General features: G+C 44.5%; 4 protein-coding genes across 4 annotated transcripts; 1 reads left to right on the top strand and 3 right to left on the bottom strand.

Moving 5' to 3' along the window:
• Positions 1-5539: 5539 nt before the first annotated feature.
• Positions 5540-8613, bottom strand: HO173_006940 (uncharacterized protein; the record flags this gene model as incomplete). Its single annotated transcript, XM_037308846.1, has 12 exons — positions 5540-5929; positions 5981-6081; positions 6176-6212; positions 6277-6458; positions 6517-6671; positions 6719-6844; positions 6897-7294; positions 7349-7422; positions 7485-7581; positions 7637-7789; positions 7848-7993; positions 8079-8613. 12 exons carry the CDS (start codon positions 8611-8613, stop codon positions 5540-5542), a joined length of 2394 nt encoding a protein of 797 aa, XP_037164391.1.
• Positions 8614-11742: 3129 nt separating this feature from the next.
• Positions 11743-13179, bottom strand: HO173_006939 (uncharacterized protein; the record flags this gene model as incomplete). Its single annotated transcript, XM_037308845.1, has 1 exon — positions 11743-13179. One exon carries the CDS (start codon positions 13177-13179, stop codon positions 11743-11745), a length of 1437 nt encoding a protein of 478 aa, XP_037164390.1.
• A 2752-nt stretch (positions 13180-15931) lies between these two features.
• Positions 15932-18581, top strand: HO173_006938 (uncharacterized protein; the record flags this gene model as incomplete). Its single annotated transcript, XM_037308844.1, has 2 exons — positions 15932-17500; positions 17553-18581. 2 exons carry the CDS (start codon positions 15932-15934, stop codon positions 18579-18581), a joined length of 2598 nt encoding a protein of 865 aa, XP_037164389.1.
• Positions 18582-19669: 1088 nt separating this feature from the next.
• HO173_006937 (uncharacterized protein) lies at positions 19670-20845 on the bottom strand (the record flags this gene model as incomplete). Its single annotated transcript, XM_037308843.1, has 1 exon — positions 19670-20845. The coding sequence occupies one exon, from the start codon at positions 20843-20845 to the stop codon at positions 19670-19672; it is 1176 nt and encodes a 391-aa protein (XP_037164388.1).
• Between the last annotated feature and the right edge of the window lie 704 nt (positions 20846-21549).

The raw sequence follows: 21549 nt of genomic DNA, 5'->3' as shown, positions 1-21549 counted from the left end.
TATAAAATATATTAAATCTTCTTATATTATAAAGAAAACAAGTAAAGACCTATGAATTAAATTTATAAAGTTGGATTTTTCATTTTTCTAAGTTAAATGAAGTTGAATTTTTCTAAGTTAAATCGAATTTTAGCTCTAGCTCTAAGTTAAATCGAACTCTAATCGCTTACTATACGTTTTTAATCTACTTTTACTATTATAAAATTAATTTAATCTATATAATAAGTAAAGGTCTATAAATTAAATTTATAAAGTTAAATTTTTCTAAGTTAAATCGAATTATAGTCTTAGCCCTAAGTTAAATTAAACTTTAATCGCTTACTATACGTTTTTAATCTACTTTTACTACTATAAAATTAATTTAATCTATATAGTATATAGATATATATGTGCGGAGAGAGGCGCGCTAAGGCCTAATTAGAAAGGTATAATAATTACTTATAAAAAATAGAGAAAGACTATATTCTTATAGTAAGAAGTATTAAAATATCGAAAAGAAATAAAGATAACGTGCTAATTAGTGGTGTGAATCCCATAATATCTTCTACCGCAGTGAAATTTTTCGAATAATGAAATAGCTGTAGATATCGGACGGTTTTAATTCGTCTAAATATGTATCGTTTCGGAGTGATGATTTGATGTGGAACCGTGGAGAGCATATGACGTGGGATCTTAGAGAGCTGAGCCGTGTTCTTGACGATGGTGGCCTTGTTGCCGCTTGGTTTCTCCGTAGTGTTCTCCGCATTTGCCTGTTGTAGTTCCTCCTCTTGCTTCTTAATGTAGTGGGGATGACAGGCCAAGTTGCAGTGGTGTTCTCCGCTTGCTGAGTGATGATTTGATGTGGAACGGCTAAGTTGCAGTGGTGTTCTCCGCTTGCTGAGTGATGATTTGATGTGGAATCGTGGAGAGTATATGACGTGGGATCTTGGAGAGCTGAGCCGTGTTCTTGACGATGGTGGCCTTGTTGCCGCTTGGTTTCTCCGTAGTGTTCTCCGCATTTGCCTGTTGTAGTTCCTCCTCTTGCTCCTCAATGTAGTGGGGATGACAGGCCAAGTTGCAGTGGTGTTCTCCGCTTGCTGAGTGATGATTTGATGTGGAACGGCTAAGTTGCAGTGGTGTTCTCCGCTTGCTGAGTGATGATTTGATGTGGAACCGTAGAGAGTATATGACGTGAGATCTTGGAGAGCCGAGCCGTGTTCTTGACGATGGTGGCCTTGTTGCCGCTTGGTTTCTCCGCAGTGTTCTCCGCATTTGCCTGTTGTAGTTGCTCCTCTTACTCCTCCTCTTTATTGGTGGATTGATAGAATTGTAGAAGAAATATGGTTACACAAACAGGTGGAAGGATTATTCCATAGAGAGCATATGACGTGGGATCTTGGAGAGCTGAGCCGTGTTCTTGACGATGGTGGCCTTGTTGCCGCTTGGTTTCTCCGCAGTGTTCTCCGCATTTGCCTGTTGTAGTTCCTCCTCTTACTCCTCAATGCAGTGGGGATAACAGGCCAAGTTACAGTGGTGTTCTCCGCTTACTAAGTGATGATTTGATGTGGAATCGTGGAGAGCATATGACGTGGGATCTTGGAGAGCTGAGCCTGTTCTTGGTGCTGGGGGCCTTGTTGTCGCTTGGTTTCTCCGCAGTGTTCTCCGTATTCGCCTGCTGTAGTGACTTCTCTTGCACTGGCTGAGTGGATTGGTGTGAGACCGTGGAGAGTAGGCCTGTTGTGTCACTGCTGCTGATGACTGTCTCCGCAATGTTCTCCGCAGTGTTCTCCGCATTCGCCTGTTGTAGATCCTCCTCTTATTTAATTGAGTGCGAGGGTACCGAGGGTAAATGTGTTTATATTGATGAAATTAATAGAATTAATAGAATTAATAGAATTAATAGAATTAATAGAATAATAAAAGAAGAATAATTATATAAATAGGTGAAAGGATTATTATTCGATCTCGAACGCGTTTAGTATAATTATAATATTTAAATATTAGTTTAATCTATCTATCGCTAACTTAGAAGAAGTATATAGAGAAAGACGTATCCGTTTAAGCTCTTTTTAAGAGTCTTTTAACGCGTTTATAAATAGTAGTAGATAGCTATTAAGCTCGCTTACGGCCTCGATTATTAGTAATAATAAATTCGTTAAGAGATAATTTAGAGATATTAGTAAGAGACTCTAATTAAATTAGGCGAGGGGTATCGAAGACGATTATATTTATATTAGTAAAATTAATAGAATTAATAGAATTAATAGAATAGTAAAAGAATAATAAATAGATAAAAGAATTATTATTTAATTTTAAACGCGTCTAATATAACTATTATAACTATTATATTTAAATATTTATTTAATCTATTAATAGTAGATTAAACTTTATAATTTTTATAGCGTTAGAAAGCGTAAAGCGAGCTTTATAATTTAAGGAATTATAAAATAACTATATATATTATAAGCTAAGTACTTTAAAGTATAAAACTTCTATATATAAATTTTTAATAAGAGAGATATAAAAGAACTATTAAACTAACTTAGTCGATTTAATTAAAGAGCGTAATAACTCTAAATTAATAATTAGCTATATATATAAATTTAAGATTTTTAAGCTTAGCTCTATCTTATTCTATTATATATATTAATATAAATATATATATACGAAGAGAGATACGCTAAGACTTAATTAGAAAGGTATATCGAGTATAAAGAATTAATTCGTAATAATTATCTATAAAAAATAGAGAAAGACTATATTCTTATAATAAGAAGTATTAAAATATCGAAAAGAAATAAAGATAATATATTAATTAGTGGTGTAAATCTTATATTATCTTCTATCGTAGTAAAATCTTTTAAATAATAAAATAGCTATTAGAGTAAGATATCGAACGATTTTAATTCGTTTAAATATATATTATTTGATATTTCTTCTATAGAGATCTAATTAACTATAATCGTAGACTAAGTTATAATAATATTCTTCGCTTACTAAGTAATAATTTAATATGAAATTATAGAGAGTATATAACGTGGGATCTTGAAGAGCTAAGCCGTGTTTTTAACGATAGTAATCTTATTACCGCTTAGTTTCTCCGTAATATTCTTCGTATTTATCTATTATAGTTTCTTCTCTTACTTCTTCTCTTATAGAGTATTAGATTAAGTAACTAGTTAAGTAGCTAACTAAGTAAATAACTAATATAACGTGAAATCTTAGAGAGCTAAGTCGTATTCTTAACGATAATAGTCTTATTACTACTTGATTTCTCCGTAGTATTCTCTATAGTATTCTCCGCATTTATCTATTATAGTTTCTTCTCTTACTTCTTCTCTTATAGAGAGAGTATTAGATTAAGTGACTAGCTAAGTAATTAACTAAGTAAATAACTAATATAATATGAAATCTTAAAGAGCTAAGCTATATTCTTAACGATAATAGTCTTATTATCGCTTAATTTCTCCGTAGTATTCTCCGTATTTATCTATTATAGTTTCTTCTCTTACTTCTTAATATAGTAAGAATAATAGACTAAGTTATAGTAGTATTCTCCGCTTACTAAGTAATAATTTAATATAAAATCGTAGAGAGTATATAACGTGGGATCTTAGAGAGCTAAGCCGTGTTCTTGATGCTGAAGGCCTTATTACCGCTTGGTTTCTCCGTAATATTCTCCGCATTTACCTATTATAGTTTCTTCTCTTACTTCTTAATATAGTAAGAATAATAGACTAAGTTATAGTAGTATTCTCCGCTTACTAAGTAATAATTTAATATAAAATCGTGAGAAGAGTATATAACGTGGGATCTTAAAGAGCTAAGTCGTATTCTTAACGATAATAACCTTATTATCGCTTAATTCTCCGTAATATTCTCCGTAGTATTCTCTATAGTATTCTTCGCATTTATCTATTATAGTTTCTTCTCTTACTTCTTCTTTTATAGAGTATTAGACTAAGTAACTAGCTAAGTAGTTAATTAAGTAAATTACTAAGCTAATAGAATAGATAGTATTAATTAAGCGATTAATCGAGTATCGCTAATTTAAAAGAAGTATATAGAGAAGAACGATAACTATAAATTCGTTTAAACTCTATTAAGAGACTTTAAAATAGAGTAATAAAGAACGAATTAAGAAGAAAGACGCGTCTTAAGAGATAGTATCGCTAGATTAAAAGATATTATCGCTAACTTAAGAGAAGTATATAGAGGAGAATATATTCGTTCGAGCTCTTTTTAAGAGTCTTTTAATACGTTTATAAATAGTAGTAGATAGCTATTAAACTCGCTTATGGCCTCGATTACTAGTAATAGCGAATTTATCGAGAAATAATCTAGAGATATTAGTAGAGACTCTAAGAGGCGAGTAAAAGATATATATCTAAAGCGTTTAGTAATATTTTCGCGAGAAATATCGAGAATAATTATATTTATATTAGTAAATTAATAGAATAATAAAAGAAGAATAATTATATAAATAGATAAAAGGATTATTATTCGATTTTAAACGCGTATAATATAACTACTATAACTACTATATTTAAATATCTATTTAATTTACTAATAGTAGATTAAACTTTATTATTTTTATAGCGTTAGAAAGCGTAAAGCGAGCTTTATAATTTAAGAAATTATAAAGTAATTATATATATCGCAAGCTAAGTACTTTAAAGTATAAAACTTCTATATATAAATTTTTAATAAGAAAGCTTAAGAGAGTTAGCGAGCTAATTTAGTCGATCTAATTAAAGAGCGTAATAATTTTAAATTTATAATTAGCTATATATATAAATTTAAGATTTTCTAACTTAGCTCTATCTTATTCTTTTATATATATTAATTTTATAAGATAATTTTATAAAATAAATAATATATTAAACTCTAGATTATAGATCTAGATTATATTTATTAAATTATATTAAAATAATAAGATAATAATCGAAATAATAATGCGGAGAAGATAATTTATTGCCTCTCGGCGTTTATCGAATATCCGACCCTCGTTAGTGTAAATATAGGAAAGAATCGTCTCCGGCAGTGGCTCTGCGCGTCAAGCGTACTCTCGCCGAGAGCACGTTGCATGTATTGAACTTCTCCAAATTCGGCCCTTCTTCCGTTCGCACGTGGTTGTTGTCAATATTGCCACGCCCCTTGCCAGCAGCAGTATGAAGGACACGTCTTGATGAGCGTAGATAATAGGCCTCTGTAAATCAGTTCGATGCTAGATTGAAGTCTCGATCTTCGCTATGCCTACGTCTATAGCTTTCTCTATGTTCATCACTTCTCAACACACCATATTGATCTCCCGTCCGTTCTGTCTCTGTGAGAATCTAGCACCGTTATTACCCTCGAAGCTGATATGCAAATCACGTATAATCTATGTCTACAACCGTGAGAGCTGAATGTAGTCGCACGCCAGGGCGGGAAAACGCCTAAAGTCTTCAACATACTCAGATAGTAAGAAGACAATACGATTAAAGTTCAAGGTTGCCAAGGGGATAGCACCTTCCGCCGATGATCCAGAACCAACATTATTCCGCGCTCCAAAGAACTCTCACACATACCATGGAGGATCCTGCGGAACGGGCGGTGCTGACGTCGGTGAGTACGTGATCAGGAGAGCACTGTTGGACCCGGAGTAATCAATCGTGTGGCTCGGCGGAGGCCCGCTCATGATGTTTAGGTAGCCTTGGTTGTTATTGTAGCTCATGGTCCTCCCACAAGACTGCTGGAGTATCACCTGGTCAGTCCACGACATATTCCACATGTTGGCCGCCTGGTAGAAGAGCGATGTCTCATTCCCCTGATATCCGCAAGCGCACGGGACCCATTCGTGAGGAGCACCGTCTCCCGTGCTAGTGTTGCGGCTGCCGGTGTTGGACCAATCCCACCCATAGTAGTTTTTGCCGCCGTCGCAGACCGGAAGACTCCACTCGCCAGGTAACTAGGTGAGCGGTCAGTTTCGAGTTCTTCAATTATCTTCAGCAGCTCATACCTGACCGATCAATGTTTGGCTACTACCTAGGTTGTTCGCGATCATAGCACTCAGTGAAGCTGTGAACGCATACGCATCTGTGTAGTCCGCTTGCAAGCCATCTGTACAGTTTCTCCAAATCAGTCCTCCGCTTCCATTGTCCATGAATGACAGGAATCAGGTTCGGAATCGTAAATTCCCTGTGGATTCTCTTACATTGTCTGTAAAGTTTTGCTGATGCAGCACATATCCACTTGCAAAGTCAGACATGAGTCAGTTGATACCTATCGGCTTGGGAAATCACATCGGTTGCTCACCCATGGTTCAATACCAACACTCTGTAGCGAATCGTAACCATACGGTCCTTTGGTGTTCGGTCTTGCTAGTTTTCCCAAGCCTGAGAAACCCATGGCCTGAAGATAGTACACTCCACCATCGGCACAGTATTTTGAGCTCTGGGGACCATGGAGATCAAGGTCGCATTTGGTTGTCGAATTCCCTTTTGAGCCTCATCAGTCACATGTCCTCTATGAGAGCAATTGGCAAGGAAACCCCACCGTCTTCGAGGTCTGTGAATTGCACGTAGACTTGTCCTTGACCCCAGATGTTGTTGATCATCCGAGAAGTTACATCAACATTCAAGGTCTCTATGAGCTCAGTATCCGTCCATGAGGTATGGTTTTCCGCATATATGCCTCCATAAAGAGCCACCCTATGCAATAAATTAGGATGATAGAAGTGGGACAGCCGACAACTTACATGAGCATCGTCGACCAGCTGTTATTGCTAAACAAGTTGTCGTTGTAGTTCATCAACGTGGTCTGCGTTTGATTCCAATTGAGGTCAAGTAGATCCGCATAGTTTTGTATCTGGGCGAGAGGATTTCTAGAGACGTGTCAGTCGTTGTTCCTGCGGTAAACCAGTAGCACGTCCTTACGCGTCGTTAGCGACAATCTTGCTCCACGTACTCGCTGAACCAGTGATCAAAGCACCCGGTATGGAGCCATAGATTGCGGCGCCTTGGCCTGGAGCGGCCTTTGGGCTCGTTAGACCCTCACCAAGTCGATTTATCGCCGCCGTGCCCAAACCCTCCGCCTCTGTTGCGGCCGATTCCCCTACGGCCACTCCAATTTCTTCTGCTTCTACAACAATATCTTCTACTACAGCCGCTGGAATCAGTAAAGTCCAAAAAATCCCGACGACCCCTACGATAGCACCAATAAAGGTGAGGGCGAGGATGGCCTTCTCGGTGGGTGAGACGCTTTCTTCAATGAAATCATCGAGGATTGTTTGCGTGACCATGCTCTTGGCGATAACTGCGTTTGTAAGCGCGGTCTAGGATGCCGAAATCAGCCTATCCGATCATAATCCGAAATACACAGGATTTACGTTGATAGCCACCATGACAGAGTGCAAGTTCATGATAGCCGAGAGCGCGAGGAACGCCCATGGAGGTATGCCACCTAGCCATCTATCAGTCAAATGGAAAGGATTAGGAAGCTCTTCAAAGTTGGCAAACGTTTACCATTGCTGCATGGGTTTTCTGAAATGGTACAACTGTCTCCAGCAAATGTACAGTCGAACGCCTCGCTATTGGCAGCCCAATACGCTAACTGAAATGGCTGTTGCTTTTCGTCAGGACGGTACTCGATTCAATTTCAAGGGAACCTATCATACCAGATTGCTAGAAGTATCAGGCGGCTGGAGGTTTTTCAAGGTTGAACTACCCAAGTCCTCAGGATCGCATTCGTCATCTCTTGAATCGAACCACCATTCGTATAAAAGCTGATCGACGTCCTGCTCCAGCCAATTTTCGGCCGTCAAAGCGTACTGCATTCCGCGTATTAGTCAAGGAGTGGGAGGGGCTTTACATGAAAAAGAAACTTACCGCAGGATCGTGTGTGCACTGTGGGGGATTAAGGATCGTATTAGAAGCGCAAGGGTATTCGCCCGAGATGCTGAGTGTGTATGTGCTGGCAACATTGGATGTCGTTTGGGTGGGCTCAACCGACCAACTAATGGCAGGCCTTGAGACTATAGCACAAGGATTATCTGTAAGAATGCTTCATGGGAGTGATGGTGAAGTTTGATAGGTTGACATTTAGGAGAATGCACGTACTTAAACATCCATGAGTTGGAACCGTTATCACAAATGTTGAACTAGCTGAACCAATACTTATGGCTGTGCTGTCCACCCAATCTGAATTGCCTCCGTTGAAGAGTCCAAGCTCTTGAATAGAATATCCGGGCGAGACGATCTTCACTGCCCAAACCGCACCTGTATCGTTCCAGAATTCCTGGTCCTCGGCTATTGTTTCGAATCCAGTGTGGTGAGCAAATTCTGATGTGAAGGTGGCAGTGCCTGTGTCGCCTGATGTGCACTCAGAGAAGGAGGGAAAGAGTAACGGCGAATTAACCATCGGTACGGTCGTAGAATCCCCGTTGTCGGACTCGCTAGTCTTGCCGGTCCCGGTGCTGGAATGGGTGGCATGATAGATGCCAGCGGATACGGAAACACTCGGCGAGCTTGTACTCGAAACCACAGTTTGGCTGGGTGCCAGCTCGGGCGATATCCTTGGGGACGCTAGGATAGGATAAGACCAGAAGAGAACTTCCTGCCAAAAGAGTGCAGCCCCTATTGAAGACGGTTTCATGTTTTACAATTGACGAAATGATTCAGAGACGATGTTGAGTTCTGATGTTGAAGGAAAGGAATGTTGCCCGCGGATGATATAAACGATTCGTGATTCCGTCTGGGGCCCGTGACTGCGTCGAAAAGAGACATAGACTGCGACTTCTGGATATCTTGTCGCAATGGAAGATTGATCGTCACGGGCCTCACCAGGGCACAATCGCGAAACACCGTTCCCATGTGTCATTGGAATTTTAGCCGGTTCGTATGTCGGCAAGAATGGTTCCGATTAATGGATTGATAGTGTTGAAACATGTACTAAGAGGTGGCCGTGGAAGCACGAGCGGCGAAGCCAACCCCGAAGCTTTGCCTCGAGCTCGAAGTGCAAAACCAAAGAGCGGGAACGAACAGCTTATCTTGCTTTTCCATAGTCCAGATCAGAAAGCCAGCAATCTGTGCTTGTGCAACCACAACTTTCTTGTATAGATCCATCGTGCACAACGTCTACAGCATGCCCAAGCCATCACAAGGGCCTAGATATCTATACTATCTCCGAAAGTAGGTCATAGAAAGACTATCAGGTAAAGGACATCGAGGCATATGTTACGACGTATAATCACGTTGACGGCAAGACTAGAGCATGGGTATAGCTGGCGCATGACGTGACATTCAAATACGAGAACCTACGAAATGGGGAAATTGAAACATCAGGGTGCAGATAAGAAAAAGGGAGATTGAACCATGAAAACTATAAACACGGGTGAAACAAGTCCGGTTTCCGGCACGGCGACGGTAGAAGTGAATCACGTGGGTAGGAAGTCTAGCGTCGGGCTATCTTCGGCCTTGCCAGAAGATCGATACGGGATGGATACTCAACGTGTTTACCACTGCAAACATAATCCGTGGCTATCATGGTTGGGGGTTTCGGGTGGTTGGGGGGTGCGGGTTGGTTTGGAAGTAAAAGAACAACCATAACGCGTGATTTTAAGCGGACAATATACTCGTAAGGTTCCTGGAAGATCATCCGCTGCCAAGCCGTGTTTGATTTTCTCAGATAAGAGTAAATAGATATTTCTGCCGACTTACTAAAAACATGACGAAGTTGCATTTTATGAAGCTCCTTCTGCGATCACTTGTTGACAGCAGGTTACTACTGTCAAGTTTGTACGTACTCAGCGCGAGATTTGACCCCAAATTAACCTCGAGGGTCGGTTTAACACACTTGCTGATCGGGATGTTTAGTAGATCGGAGGGGAAGTGGTCGCAGAAGGTGTGTTTACAGTACTGACCGTTATCATCTTGAACGTTGCGTTTCCTCGCTCTGACATCCGCTCCCTTGCCAAGTCTCATCATCTTTCGAAGTACCGTCTCAGATACTTTCCTTCAACAGGATGGAGAGCGTGGCCTGTCGTGTGAGGGTGGCGGACCAGTTACGCTGCCAGAGTGCTGAGGTGCACCGCAAGGCTCTCAAGAGATATGATTCCGAGAGATAAGAATCAGATAATGATAGACGTACTTATCTAACGACATTACTCGTATCCACCAGAGCTGTTGGTTTTACCGTATTATGATACAACAAAAGCTGCGGCTTGCGGATACTTATCGCTTTGATTCGGATGCTCGGGATCTCCTACAACATCCCACGCAGCGAGCGAAATTGTTAAATTCGGATTATTGAGAATTTCGTTTGATGACTTGGTAGTGCAGAAAAAGTACCATCGATTACTAGAGCTGAGACTGTAAAATAGAGCCGCGATCGCTCGTATCAATTTCGATGTGACAAGAAAGGCAATGAACTCCTGACATTATTCAGGGTTGCGACCAACAACCCTACGGCGGATCTAATTTAAGGTGATAAGAATTGGGCCCCAACGTTAGTAACTTCAGTAACTTCTAACTGTGAAATTCGAACATTGAAATGAATCCAGACTCTGAGCTCTCAATGGAAATAAATCTCTCTATGGAGGGAGTCTAAAAGTATGACGAAATTTGTTGAGTTGCAAATTCAATTAAGAATAGAATATACTTTATTTAATGGAACCTTGAGCGCAGCAATTAGAACCATTTCCAGAAGTCAACTTTTTTTCCAACTCATTTTATTCCTTTACTTGTGTTCGGTACGTACATGCTAGTAAATGTAGGGGTCTTGATAGCTTGCCGCGCTCATGAGTTAGCAAAGTTCTGAGACAAATGATAATCCCTACGCTCGACCCCTGCTAGCCTGTACGTACCGAACACAAACAAAGGGATAGGGTAAGTAATATTCCCACTACAACGTTGCGTCCATGTAGCGCGCGGTTGCAAAGCGGAAGGGTGTGTTTTATTTGATCGATTTTTACACTTGCCCTCTGTGCTGCCCAAGGCTTGCCAAGACCGGAGACAGCACGCTTGGTTAGACACTATTATCGGCCGCTCTCGCTCCCAGTCTTTCACAAGTCACGACTGCCGCTACAGGACTCCATTACTTTACTCTTTGAACGACGTATAGACTCAGCGCGTACTGACGGATACTGCTCATGCAGAGTAGGTGTTGTTGTCATCTGGAGTAGTCCACGAAGTTCCAGCTGTGAAATCGAAATTGTGTTACACTAGCTACCCGGACTTGATTCAACCGAACCTGAAAAGATGTTTGCTGTAAGCCGGTCGCCGGTCCCACGCTGTTTCCGTGACCACAACACCACCGTTTGCGGCGGGAAAACACTTGTTTGAAGGGGAACAGACGATGAAAAATGACGTGTCGGTCTCAGCGCTGGCGAAATCCAGTGCAAGAAAATGAGGAAGATCAAGTCGAATCGGTCCAACACAAGAATGGCTAGTGTGAGGCGTGAAGAAAGTCAAGTTTAAGGTGAAGTTGGCGCGAGTATTGATTTCTGGTCAGGGACGACCTTTCGCCCGGTAGCTCTCGTGGTAGAGTGGCAATTAGCACCGCTCTAGTCACGGCCCAACAGAAAGAAGAACTCGGGAGCTCAGCGACGATCTACATGGGTCTAGGGTGATGGTAGACTCTCGAGGCTGAATTAAAGCACCTTTCAAAGGCGATCCCCGAAGGAAGATGGACTGTGCATTTCTCAAGTAAGTACCTATTGATACCGACCAACACATCCCGTGTTAGGGATCATCAGACTTGTAACCTTCCATCCTTCTCCCAGTCTCACCATATCAAAGACTGACGAAGCCTCTCCCAATCACAAATTATCCTCTCCGCTGTGCTGTAGTTCTCGCTTGAAGTCAGCCCGAACACTGCCAGTCGGAACAGGCCCCGGCTCATGCGGTACTGCTCATGGTACGCTAGGCTTACGTATTCAGATCCAGCGTGATGTTCAAAAATGCGCTTGAGCTCTTGACTCTGCAACGTTGAGGGCACCTCGTTGGCTCCCGGTCTCTCATATGGCCAAGTGGGTAAATCATCGTGCGGAAGATCATCCGGATCGAAACCCCAGAGCCATCCTGGAGGCTCACAGTTCACGAACTTTGGTGCCATGACTGCTTCGTCCCAATCGAGAATTCCTGTGATTTGAATACAGCCGAACGGCCTTATGCTTGCCATGATATTACGAGGATGTAGGTCAACATGGCAGAGGCAATGAGATCTCGGCATGAATAAGTCCAGGTCGTTCATTTCTTCGACGACTTTAAGCACGCCATCCCAGAGGCCAACCGTCCGATCAACCATAGGGGAGTCTCTCGCGACATCGACTGCCCGCCAGCGCCCAATTTGACACTTGAAGAAGTCCAGAGTAGTTTGGCTCTCACGCGGATTTCCCTCGATAATTGAAGCTTGCTGCTCTGGCTCTTCGAATTGATCTCCACCAGCACTCTTCAAGTCGAATGGGACAATAGTATGGGGCTCTGTACTCCCCATGCCATTGGAGTATGCTTCGACATGGCCTGTCACCGGACTTTCGAGTGCCAAAAGACTTTTTATCACACGACCTACTTCACAAGCGACGGTGCATCGTTGCGAATGATTTAATTCGGCCCACAGAACCTCGAGGTTACTTCCGGGGATGCGATTCTGAATAATGTAGGGGCTCTCTAGCGGATTTTCTTTACTGAAGTCCTTCGCAATAGTGGTGGCTATTGGGATTGTAGACTTCCGTCGCAAGTAGTCGAGAGTGGCAACTACCCTTTCGGTTTGGCCTTGGCCCCATCGTGGTACCCGAAGAATGAGATTGCGATTGCGACTCTCTTCGTCTTTTGACAGCGGCAGTGTTATACCCACAATGCGGTTGTAGTCGCCGCCTCGGAGGCGCTCGATGAGTGGTGCTTTCTGAGAGCGAATGATGAGACGGAAGAATTTGCTTGCACGCATACGTGTTGCTGTTTTGCTGTTTGACAAAGCTTGTCTGATGGATCTCTGCGGAGGCCAGAGAATCTGGCAAAGCCTTTCAACGCGGAGTTTGAACAGATCGTAGGACTCCTGGTCGTAATTCAGAGTTGAAGTGTCGGAATGTGCAGAGCTGGAATGTATCGAGTCATTCTCAGATGGTGCGGGTACTCCATCTTTCATCTCTTGCAAGGTGAGTGCCGTCATCGTCGGTGGATCTGATCGAATATCTTGATCGTTTTCTGTAGATTTCGAAGCCATGAATATGGGCGTTGAATTGAGCCTGGCGTCTCGGTTGGAAACAGAGGATGCTTAGATGGATGATGTGCAGAGGTGCGAAAGTTTCTCCTTATTTGAATAGCTGCTGCCCAGCAGATGTGATGCAACAAGGACCAATGAAACAATCGCCAAACTCCATTGATACCATGTTTGCGAACGGACTAAGAAGCCCCTTGCATGGATTTAAGCCCTTGACACCATTTCTTTGTCTCAACAACTATGTTGCTTTTCTGTTTTGTTTTAGATGTTTCTATTTATGCGTTGTGCTCTCTTTGTTACTCGGCTTTCCGCCGAGTGGTCCTTCTGGATTAATGCATCTGCTCTGTCGTACTGTATGTTGTGACACCTTTCTTTATGCACGGACAAATTCCCTTTCTCTGGGCACCTAACAGAACAAAGCCCCTTCGCGACGAAACTTAAAGAGATCAAAGCGCTCTTTGAAATCGGCCATCAAAAACTCTTTGCACCAGTCAAGGCTCAATTATGCCTACATATTCTTCGTTTTTCGTCTTCACATTTACAACTCTTCTTTTAGCATGGACTACAGCTACGATAACAAATCATAATATCCCACACACCACAGCACTTGAACCTTCAATCCACATCATAAAACGCACCCTATACTTCAAACAGAATGACGAAATCGCACCATTGTGGAGGTCCCGGGAAAGGCATGAAGGGCAATTGTCGCAACTCCAACGGCGTGTGCAAGAGCCACCAAACCAAGTGCCAGACCGTACTCCGTAATGGGAGAACATGCAATATCAAGCATCTCAGGATCGAGAGGTGCCCATCCTGCGGGCGCTAAGACTACGACTGCGATCGATTACGCGTCTTGGAGTTCCGAAGTGTAGGTGGGAAAACCGTGCAACAAGGGCGACCAAGAACTTTGACCCAATCTCATAGCATTATCTTTATCAACATTCTTTTATACTGCCTATTTCCGCCGTGCACAGTCTTCAATTATCGCTTAGACAGAGTTCTCCTTTCTCATTTTGGTAGTCTGTTTCTCATTTTGGTAGTCTGTTTCTGCTTGTGATACATTGACCGATATTTTTTATTATCACCTTCACAACATAAACCTCTTGGGAAACGTCTTTCAAGAAGACACCCAAGGCTAAAGCTAAACCACAACAGTATCAATCCGATCGTAGACTTACTAGGAGGTAATCAACACTGAACGAGCAGCCGACAACTGAAGCTGTCCTACAAGAGCAGTTCATAAAATTATCTAGCACGCATGGTAAACTGTCAAATGTTATGCTCGACGCTATTGGATCGTTTGTCCTGAAGGTCATGAAACATTTCAGAAGACGCTATTATTGTTTGATGGCTCGCTTTGGGTCCTTCAGCGACATGAGAAAGGCAAGCTTCGTAGGCAGAGTACGTCTCCAGAAATGCCGGAACGACAGACATTAGCCCGCTGGAGTGTATGAAGTAGAAACTGCTAAATGTCTTCTTTGTTGAAGAAGGCAGTTCGGCAAGAGAAAGATAAAAGGTACTCACCACAGCAGTTGAAGTAGCTGGAAGACAACGTAGATTCTTTATGCAGTATGTAATTGTTACTCGCTTTGGAAATCTTCTTGTCAAGGACTAGTGCGGTTTCCATGCCGACAACGGCTAGCGAAAATGTACATGCAGTAAGCTAATGACCAACCCGAGTGGGCAGAGTCTGAACTCCATCAACTACTTGAGTCACTACTTCGTGTTCTTTCTGTCTTCGTCTACGTCTTTCTTTGAAGCTACCCCGGTGCCGCACCATACCTCGACTCTTCAACCAAACATGGTCCTTGCACAGCGAAGATACGAAGCTCTGACAGTCCTTGAAGCTTCAGCTGCTCAATGGGATTCCAAACACGATCTTAGCCACCCTCGCGGCCCAGGACGCGATCGGTCAGGTCACTGGTGTGCAGTTGGCCCCGGAATCTATTTTGAACAGGCATGGCATTGAAAAACTAGGAAATGACCACATCCGTAACGAGAACAAGCCCAGCAAGCACGCTTTTCGTTGTTCCAACCAGATTAGAAGCCGTTCTGACTGGGAAAGTATCGATGAACATAACCTTGTAAGACCACAGACTTCATTGGTCCGGCGGTCCAGTTCTTGCTCATGTTTCATTCTAGGTGCTACATGCCTACAAAGAAATTTTCCCCTACCGACCCTAACCACAATGCTTTTTCACCACGAACGATTGCGTTTTCGCTCGTTGCTTTGGCATATGATGTCGAAAGACGGTTCCATGGCGACATATGCCTGCGATTCTATCACACGAGCTACACTCATGAACTCATTGGTATACCTTAGGTTACTGGCTTGAGACTCGGCTTTGGAAGCGTGTGAATTGAATTGGCGGGACCTCTTTTGGGCGTCATCGGGGCGTTAGGCCCTAAACCTGGCTGGGACTAGGTGCAGTTCCGACATAATTCTCAAGCGCATTGTTCAGATAGCCCTTTAGGCGGGGGCGTCATCCGAGATATTGGCGCAGAAGTCTCGGCGTCCAGGACTTTTAGTTGCCGACCTCTTTTGGTGGGACCATTCCGCTCTCCACATTCCCCCATCAAATTTAGTTCCACTACCCTATCTATGCACTGCATCAAACATTCTCTCGTAGTCCTCAGACTTCCGCATTTCTTTGTCCCCTCCCTACCTTTTTACTCACTACCTTCACTCAGCTTTCACAACCGTGAAAACTTTTCAATGTGTTGATGAGCCAAGTCCTATCCCACAGTCATCATGTTGCCCAACTTCCTCCAATCGAATTACCAGACCTACAAACAAGACACTGACTCCATTGCCAAATGGCTCGCGGTCAAAGCAAAGCAATGCGGCTATCCTGCCGACCTTCTATCCCCAACTGTTCCGCCTACCTCTTTGCACCAACCCGCTCGTCCCTCGCAGCGACTGAAGGGAGCGGCACGCAAGAAAGCCAAAGATGTGGCTAAAGAAGATGCAGCGCCGTTGAAAGATCTCCAAATCTCAGCAGATGCACCCAAGTACACCATACAAGTCAAGGACTTTGTTACTTTGGCTGAATGCATTGCTCGATTCACCAAGCCAGCGGTAGAAGTACCGGCGACTCTGGCCAGGGCTCTCAATCGCGCCGTAGAGCTCCGCCAGCAACACAACACTTGGTGCCGTAGCCGGGTAGAGGCTGAGAGGTCCGTTGACAGCAACAAGAGCCATGCCTACTTTCTCGACATCCTCGAGCGCACACGTGAGATACTCAAGCCTCGTATGCCACCCGAGTTGATAGACGACTTTCTCTCAAAGCCATCCTCAAATGGGAATGGACAAGGAAATTCAGACACACAGATCAATGGACAAATCAGCAACATGTTTGTTGGATTAGACATCCAAGAACCTTCTCAAACATTCCTTGATGCGCCTGATGTCAAGCAGGAAACAGGTAATAAGGCTGTTCCGGAACCTACCTATGAAGCGGAAAAGTTGCGAAGCACAGAGGAGCAATATCTGGCGGCTCACTGTCTGTTCCAGGACGTGAGAAATATCCGCTCTTTCCTTCGCCAGCTATGGGCAAACTACAGAGATGGCGGCCTAAGCCTTGTTGCGGTCTCTATAACAACGAACACCGCCATCGATTTTGTCCGCAGTATGGAGCAGGATTGCTTGCAGCGATTTCCGGAAAAGTCCGACTACGAGAGTATCATGCACATTTTTTATAGCGTTCAGTGCTTACATCGCGGTCACGACCCAAGCAGCAAACAACAATCGAATGACCTTTTCAACTTTGAGGTTTACGATCTGGCAGAGGAGGTCATGGTGCCCACATACATCGTTCTTGAAGGCCTGCAAAGAATCATAAGTCCTGACTCTGTCCCAATCTATAAGCCTGGTCACTTTGGAGCCCGTGACATGAGAAACGATTGGACTAAGAAATCCGCCAGGGACAAGGTCCACGATGATAGCCTTGTTTTGATGGAAGCATTTCCTGACCTGATGCTTATGACCATGATCACTTCAAAGTCACCGTTAGCGGAGGACGAGCTCATCCGAGGCATCCGTCAAATGGCCCCTGGAAGACTCATCCCGCTGTGGCTTGTATTCGCTGCCCAGTGCTTCCTCGATGCTCAACACGTCCTCGGTCGAGATGTCGCCCGTGGACATGCAGAGCTTCAACAGACTGCCAACGCTATCAGGGCGTCTATCTCGCAGAATTTCGATTTCCATAAATCACTCCGTGTTGAAAACTGGCCCAGGCAGAACGACTTCCAGCTCAACGAGAGCCTCAGAGTCATTGAAGAGTGGATACGCCACGATATGGTAGCGGATAAGATGAAAGCAGTAAGGACAGGAGTTCTGGACTTTTCAACTTGGCTAACAGACGCTCGAACAGGTCAAAGCCGCAGTGACGCTGCCACCTCCGGAGCCTTTCCGACTGCTGAAACAATACCCTCTTATCTGCGGCCTCTTCTCGTTTGCCATCCAAAAGACAGCACAAGAAGTGGGCATCGCTTTCGCCAACGCCTGGGGCTCAATCATGTACACTGGTCACCTGTATAATGCTATCCGGCAGGAGAAGTTCCTATCGAAAGCATGGAAAGACATGGAGTTGCTCATTGCATTACAAAGTACCGAGAAGTTCTTTGTTGGTGATCCTCCAAAAGACTTGGAGGGATATCTTAAGCGTTTCCTTTTGAGCGTGGCATACTCTGCCACTGCGTTTGCCCGCAACCGTAGGAGAGGTGCTGCGATAGCTTCTGCCAAAGGCCCGAGAGCTCTGTCTGAACTGTGCGCTGTTGGTGCGCTCTTTAAGGGGAGATACTGTCAAAATCAGCATACCGTGACTTGGACGCCTGACGGTATTAAACCGATAATAGAAGCAAAGATAGAGGACGATAGTGAGAGTGAGAATGCGGAGAAAAAGTCCACCAAGGTCAAGACTGCTGCGTCCGGCTCGCTCATGCGCAAACCCAAAAGCAACAGCGGATCGATGCCGACAACCGACTTTCTCGGAGATCTCGCCAATGCCCTACACGCCGAAACACTTGAAATGAGCGTCGATTACCTACGAATGCACAGATTTTGTTGGATGCTCTTACGCAACGTCAACGACGTGTGCAAACCTCAGTTGCTCGAGATGTTTGGTCCCGGCTATTTGGAGAAAGAGAATCAGCTTCCGTTCATGGTTGGATACATTTTCATGGCGGCGACCCAGACGAGTCGAGTAGCCAACTTATTGCTACCGAGACGTGCTGGCGTTGAGGTTTCAAGCCGCCTGTTGGCGAGGGCCGCGACGGCACTTGAGGGCATGGTTGAAAGTGGCGCCGGAGAAATTGAGAGTAAGTTCATTGCACAGCGCCTTGGGGTTGGGGAGATCGACTACGGCGAGCTAGACAATCTGGACGCGCACGACCGAACGTGAACGTCAACCTTAAGCTCTCCTGCCGTACTCTTGGCCGGTTTTGCAAATATTATGACCTTGCTCAACAGCCGTTCTATCCTCCAGAAGACGGTAAATCTGACGATAGGGTTCATAGCTCATCCATGTCATGATTGCGACTTTGCTGCTATGTGAAGGATCGCTAGCCATAAAACATACAATGATCGTGAAGAACACAGTTGATGACTTTTTCAAACAGAGACCTCTCCGGGACAACTGATCATATATCATCGCAGGTCTTTTAACATGCTGCGGTCGCTTCCACTTGGACTTGCTTTTTCTGGCTTTCTTTTTAGCAAAGCGATACGGGCGCATATACATACTTTAGTCCAGGTACCTCCGGCGACGCTAGTGTATGGTGACTCCTATGATTGAGCCGGGTACCTTGTGCTCTTCATCGCAATTTGAGATCTTGCGCGTAAGATTATTGGCATCTAGGACTTTTTACGCCGGCCTTCGTACGTGCTTCGCTCCTAGGGTAATCCCGCGTGTTGCAAGGGGGGTTGCTGGAGGGTCCACGCACCAGAGGGTCCTTCTTCGCGTGGTATGCTCGCGACCGAAGAGTTTGCTTCTTTGTCGACTGACCGTTAACATGGGAGCCTTCCCCCACAGGTCTTGATATTACTAGTGACGTGGTATGACCCGGATGCTTGCCGAGAATCCTTTCTGCTTGCATAAGAAGATGTATTGTTTTCAAGCGCGGGAAACCTCGGGTGGAAGAGGGTGACTGAAAAACCATGATGTTTGTGGCGAAGCGCTGATAAATTCTCCATATAGGAAGATGCAGGGAAAACGGTAACATGGCGGTTGAAGGCCCTAAAAAGGTCTTTTCCTGTGACCGCGCAAGCTCTCTAATCGCCGTTAAGGAGTCATGACACCCCTGCTGTTTAGGGAGGTAGGTATGAGATGCAATTGTGGTTGCCAACAATGATGGTTGATTCTATGTGCTAATTGTCTCTTCAAACTCCACCGAGGTGCCCCCACAGACCATCGATTGCAAAAAGAAGTGATTTCGCTGTGAGCTGCCTTCATCCGTACCATAACCAGCACGAAGCGGTACATGCTGCAATCTAGAAATCTTCTGGCAATTCCCCCATGCAGATGACCGCCGCAATGTACCGTCTTAGAAACAACGAGTCATCTTTGGAATAGCCGCCAACAAGGGTTTCGTTCCGACAGAGCAACAAGGCAGTGATGAACATGAAAACTCCACTCGCAGCCTCTTCGCCTTGCAGTGTGCATTGAAGCCACATCACCTTCCAAACCGTCTCTTCCAATTGTACTTCTCCCTCCTTGATCCAAGGACGCTTCTTTTGCAGTGCCTTGGTCGACTCGGGTCCCAGAGAGTCGTAGACAGCAATCGCACGCCTCTGTGGACACGCCGCGAGGAGGATGCAGTGGTCCTGCTCTTTGATGACAGTCGGGAACAGGATCATATCGATGTCCGCGTTCACCAACATCGCCTTTTCCGAAACCTCTTGAGGTGTTGCAGCAGCCAAATCCAGACTATCGGAGGGAACAACAACGGTGCTGCCAGGCTTGCGCTGATTTCGGTGAGAGATGAGAATCCGGAACCACTGATCTCTAATGGTGTCGCTGAGGAGTCCTGACAAATCTGTGTTGGCATCTGACGTAGGCAGGATCGAATTGAGATCATGTCTCGTGATGGAAAGACCGTAGCCTTTGGGGACGGGGAGGATGGCCGAGGCATCTGTGATTTGCATGCATTCGTTCAGTTTGTCCTCCCAACGCTTTGGCAGAGGACTGAGAAGACATTCGGGCGTTCCAAAAGCGGCATCTTGGAAAGGAATTTCTTTCATCGCCAGTGTTAGCCTCCACACCTCGGTGACAGCGAACCATTCCTCAAAGCACATAGGCGCCCTGTCGTGACTAGGTAAAAAGTATTGATTATCCTCCGTAGAATCATGCTCAATCAAGGCAGACCGGTTCTCGTGCTTGGTCCGTAAATACTCCCTGATATCCGCAGCGTGCTTGTCACGGATGAATCGGGTGGCTCTGTCAGCAAGATCCATGCCCAGCTCTTTGTACCGAGCCAGGTACTGTCTTGCTAAGAAATTATCCTCCTCTGTCAGGTACACGACGGGCTCCTCCTGAATTGCACGAGAATGTTTCTTCGTCATGGCTGCCGCCCATTTTTCATCATCAAGACCAATCCCTTCTTCGATCTGCTCAATCTCCTTGAGCAGCTCATTCAAGACGACGGAGCTGAAGGCGCGGGAAGACATGACTCAAGCGAGGCCTTTATGCAAGGCAGGAGTGAGATGGGTAGATGAGAGGTTGGCAAGGTTTAGCGATCACCCGGGTGGGATGGCTGTTTGGAGCCGGCAGGAGGAAAGCGTTCCGAGATGCGCGAGGTTCCTGTACCAATCAAGTGTGTTGAGAATGTTTGCTGATTATCCGTGTTGATGACGTGTCCGCTTTGTTGTTTGCTTGCAGATGTCAAGAAGGGGAAGGACTGAAAGCGACCATTGAGCGAGATGTACCTATGTAGCCGTGAATAAGTTCGGCTTGTGGTGGGTATGGGTAGCTCTTACTCTGTTATCTGGCCAGTGTCTGAACGGCTAGGAAAGAAGCCCAATTAGACAGAGCCTTCTCTTCTGGCAAGCACTGCTGTAAAATCTGGACCTTTTAATCATGAGATACGGGGCATAAGGTCCAAATCCTGTACAGTAGTTGTCGGCAATGAGACCAATAGCAGCTGGCCGAACAGGTCAAGTGCGCCTGCCAAGTATGTAGACAAAGCTACGGAAGGTATGAAGACAATTTGAAGATACATTGGAAGGCGTCGCGTAGACAAGGTGGAGTGATAGAAGCGCGTGTATTAGTCAGCGCTTGTTCAATTGGTTGACCGGGCGTCTTGTGAAGTGAATAAGCTGCAGAAAGAGTCTACAAATGCCAATCGCGCCCAATCGTCACATTATATATGCCA

This window comes from Letharia columbiana (assembly GCF_014066305.1).
Source record: "Letharia columbiana isolate WasteWater2 chromosome Unknown Sc0000021_s0, whole genome shotgun sequence".
Lineage (NCBI taxonomy): Eukaryota > Fungi > Ascomycota > Lecanoromycetes > Lecanorales > Parmeliaceae > Letharia > Letharia columbiana.
Note: the sequence above shows the minus strand (reverse complement) of the source record. Positions and strands in the feature narration are given on the sequence as shown.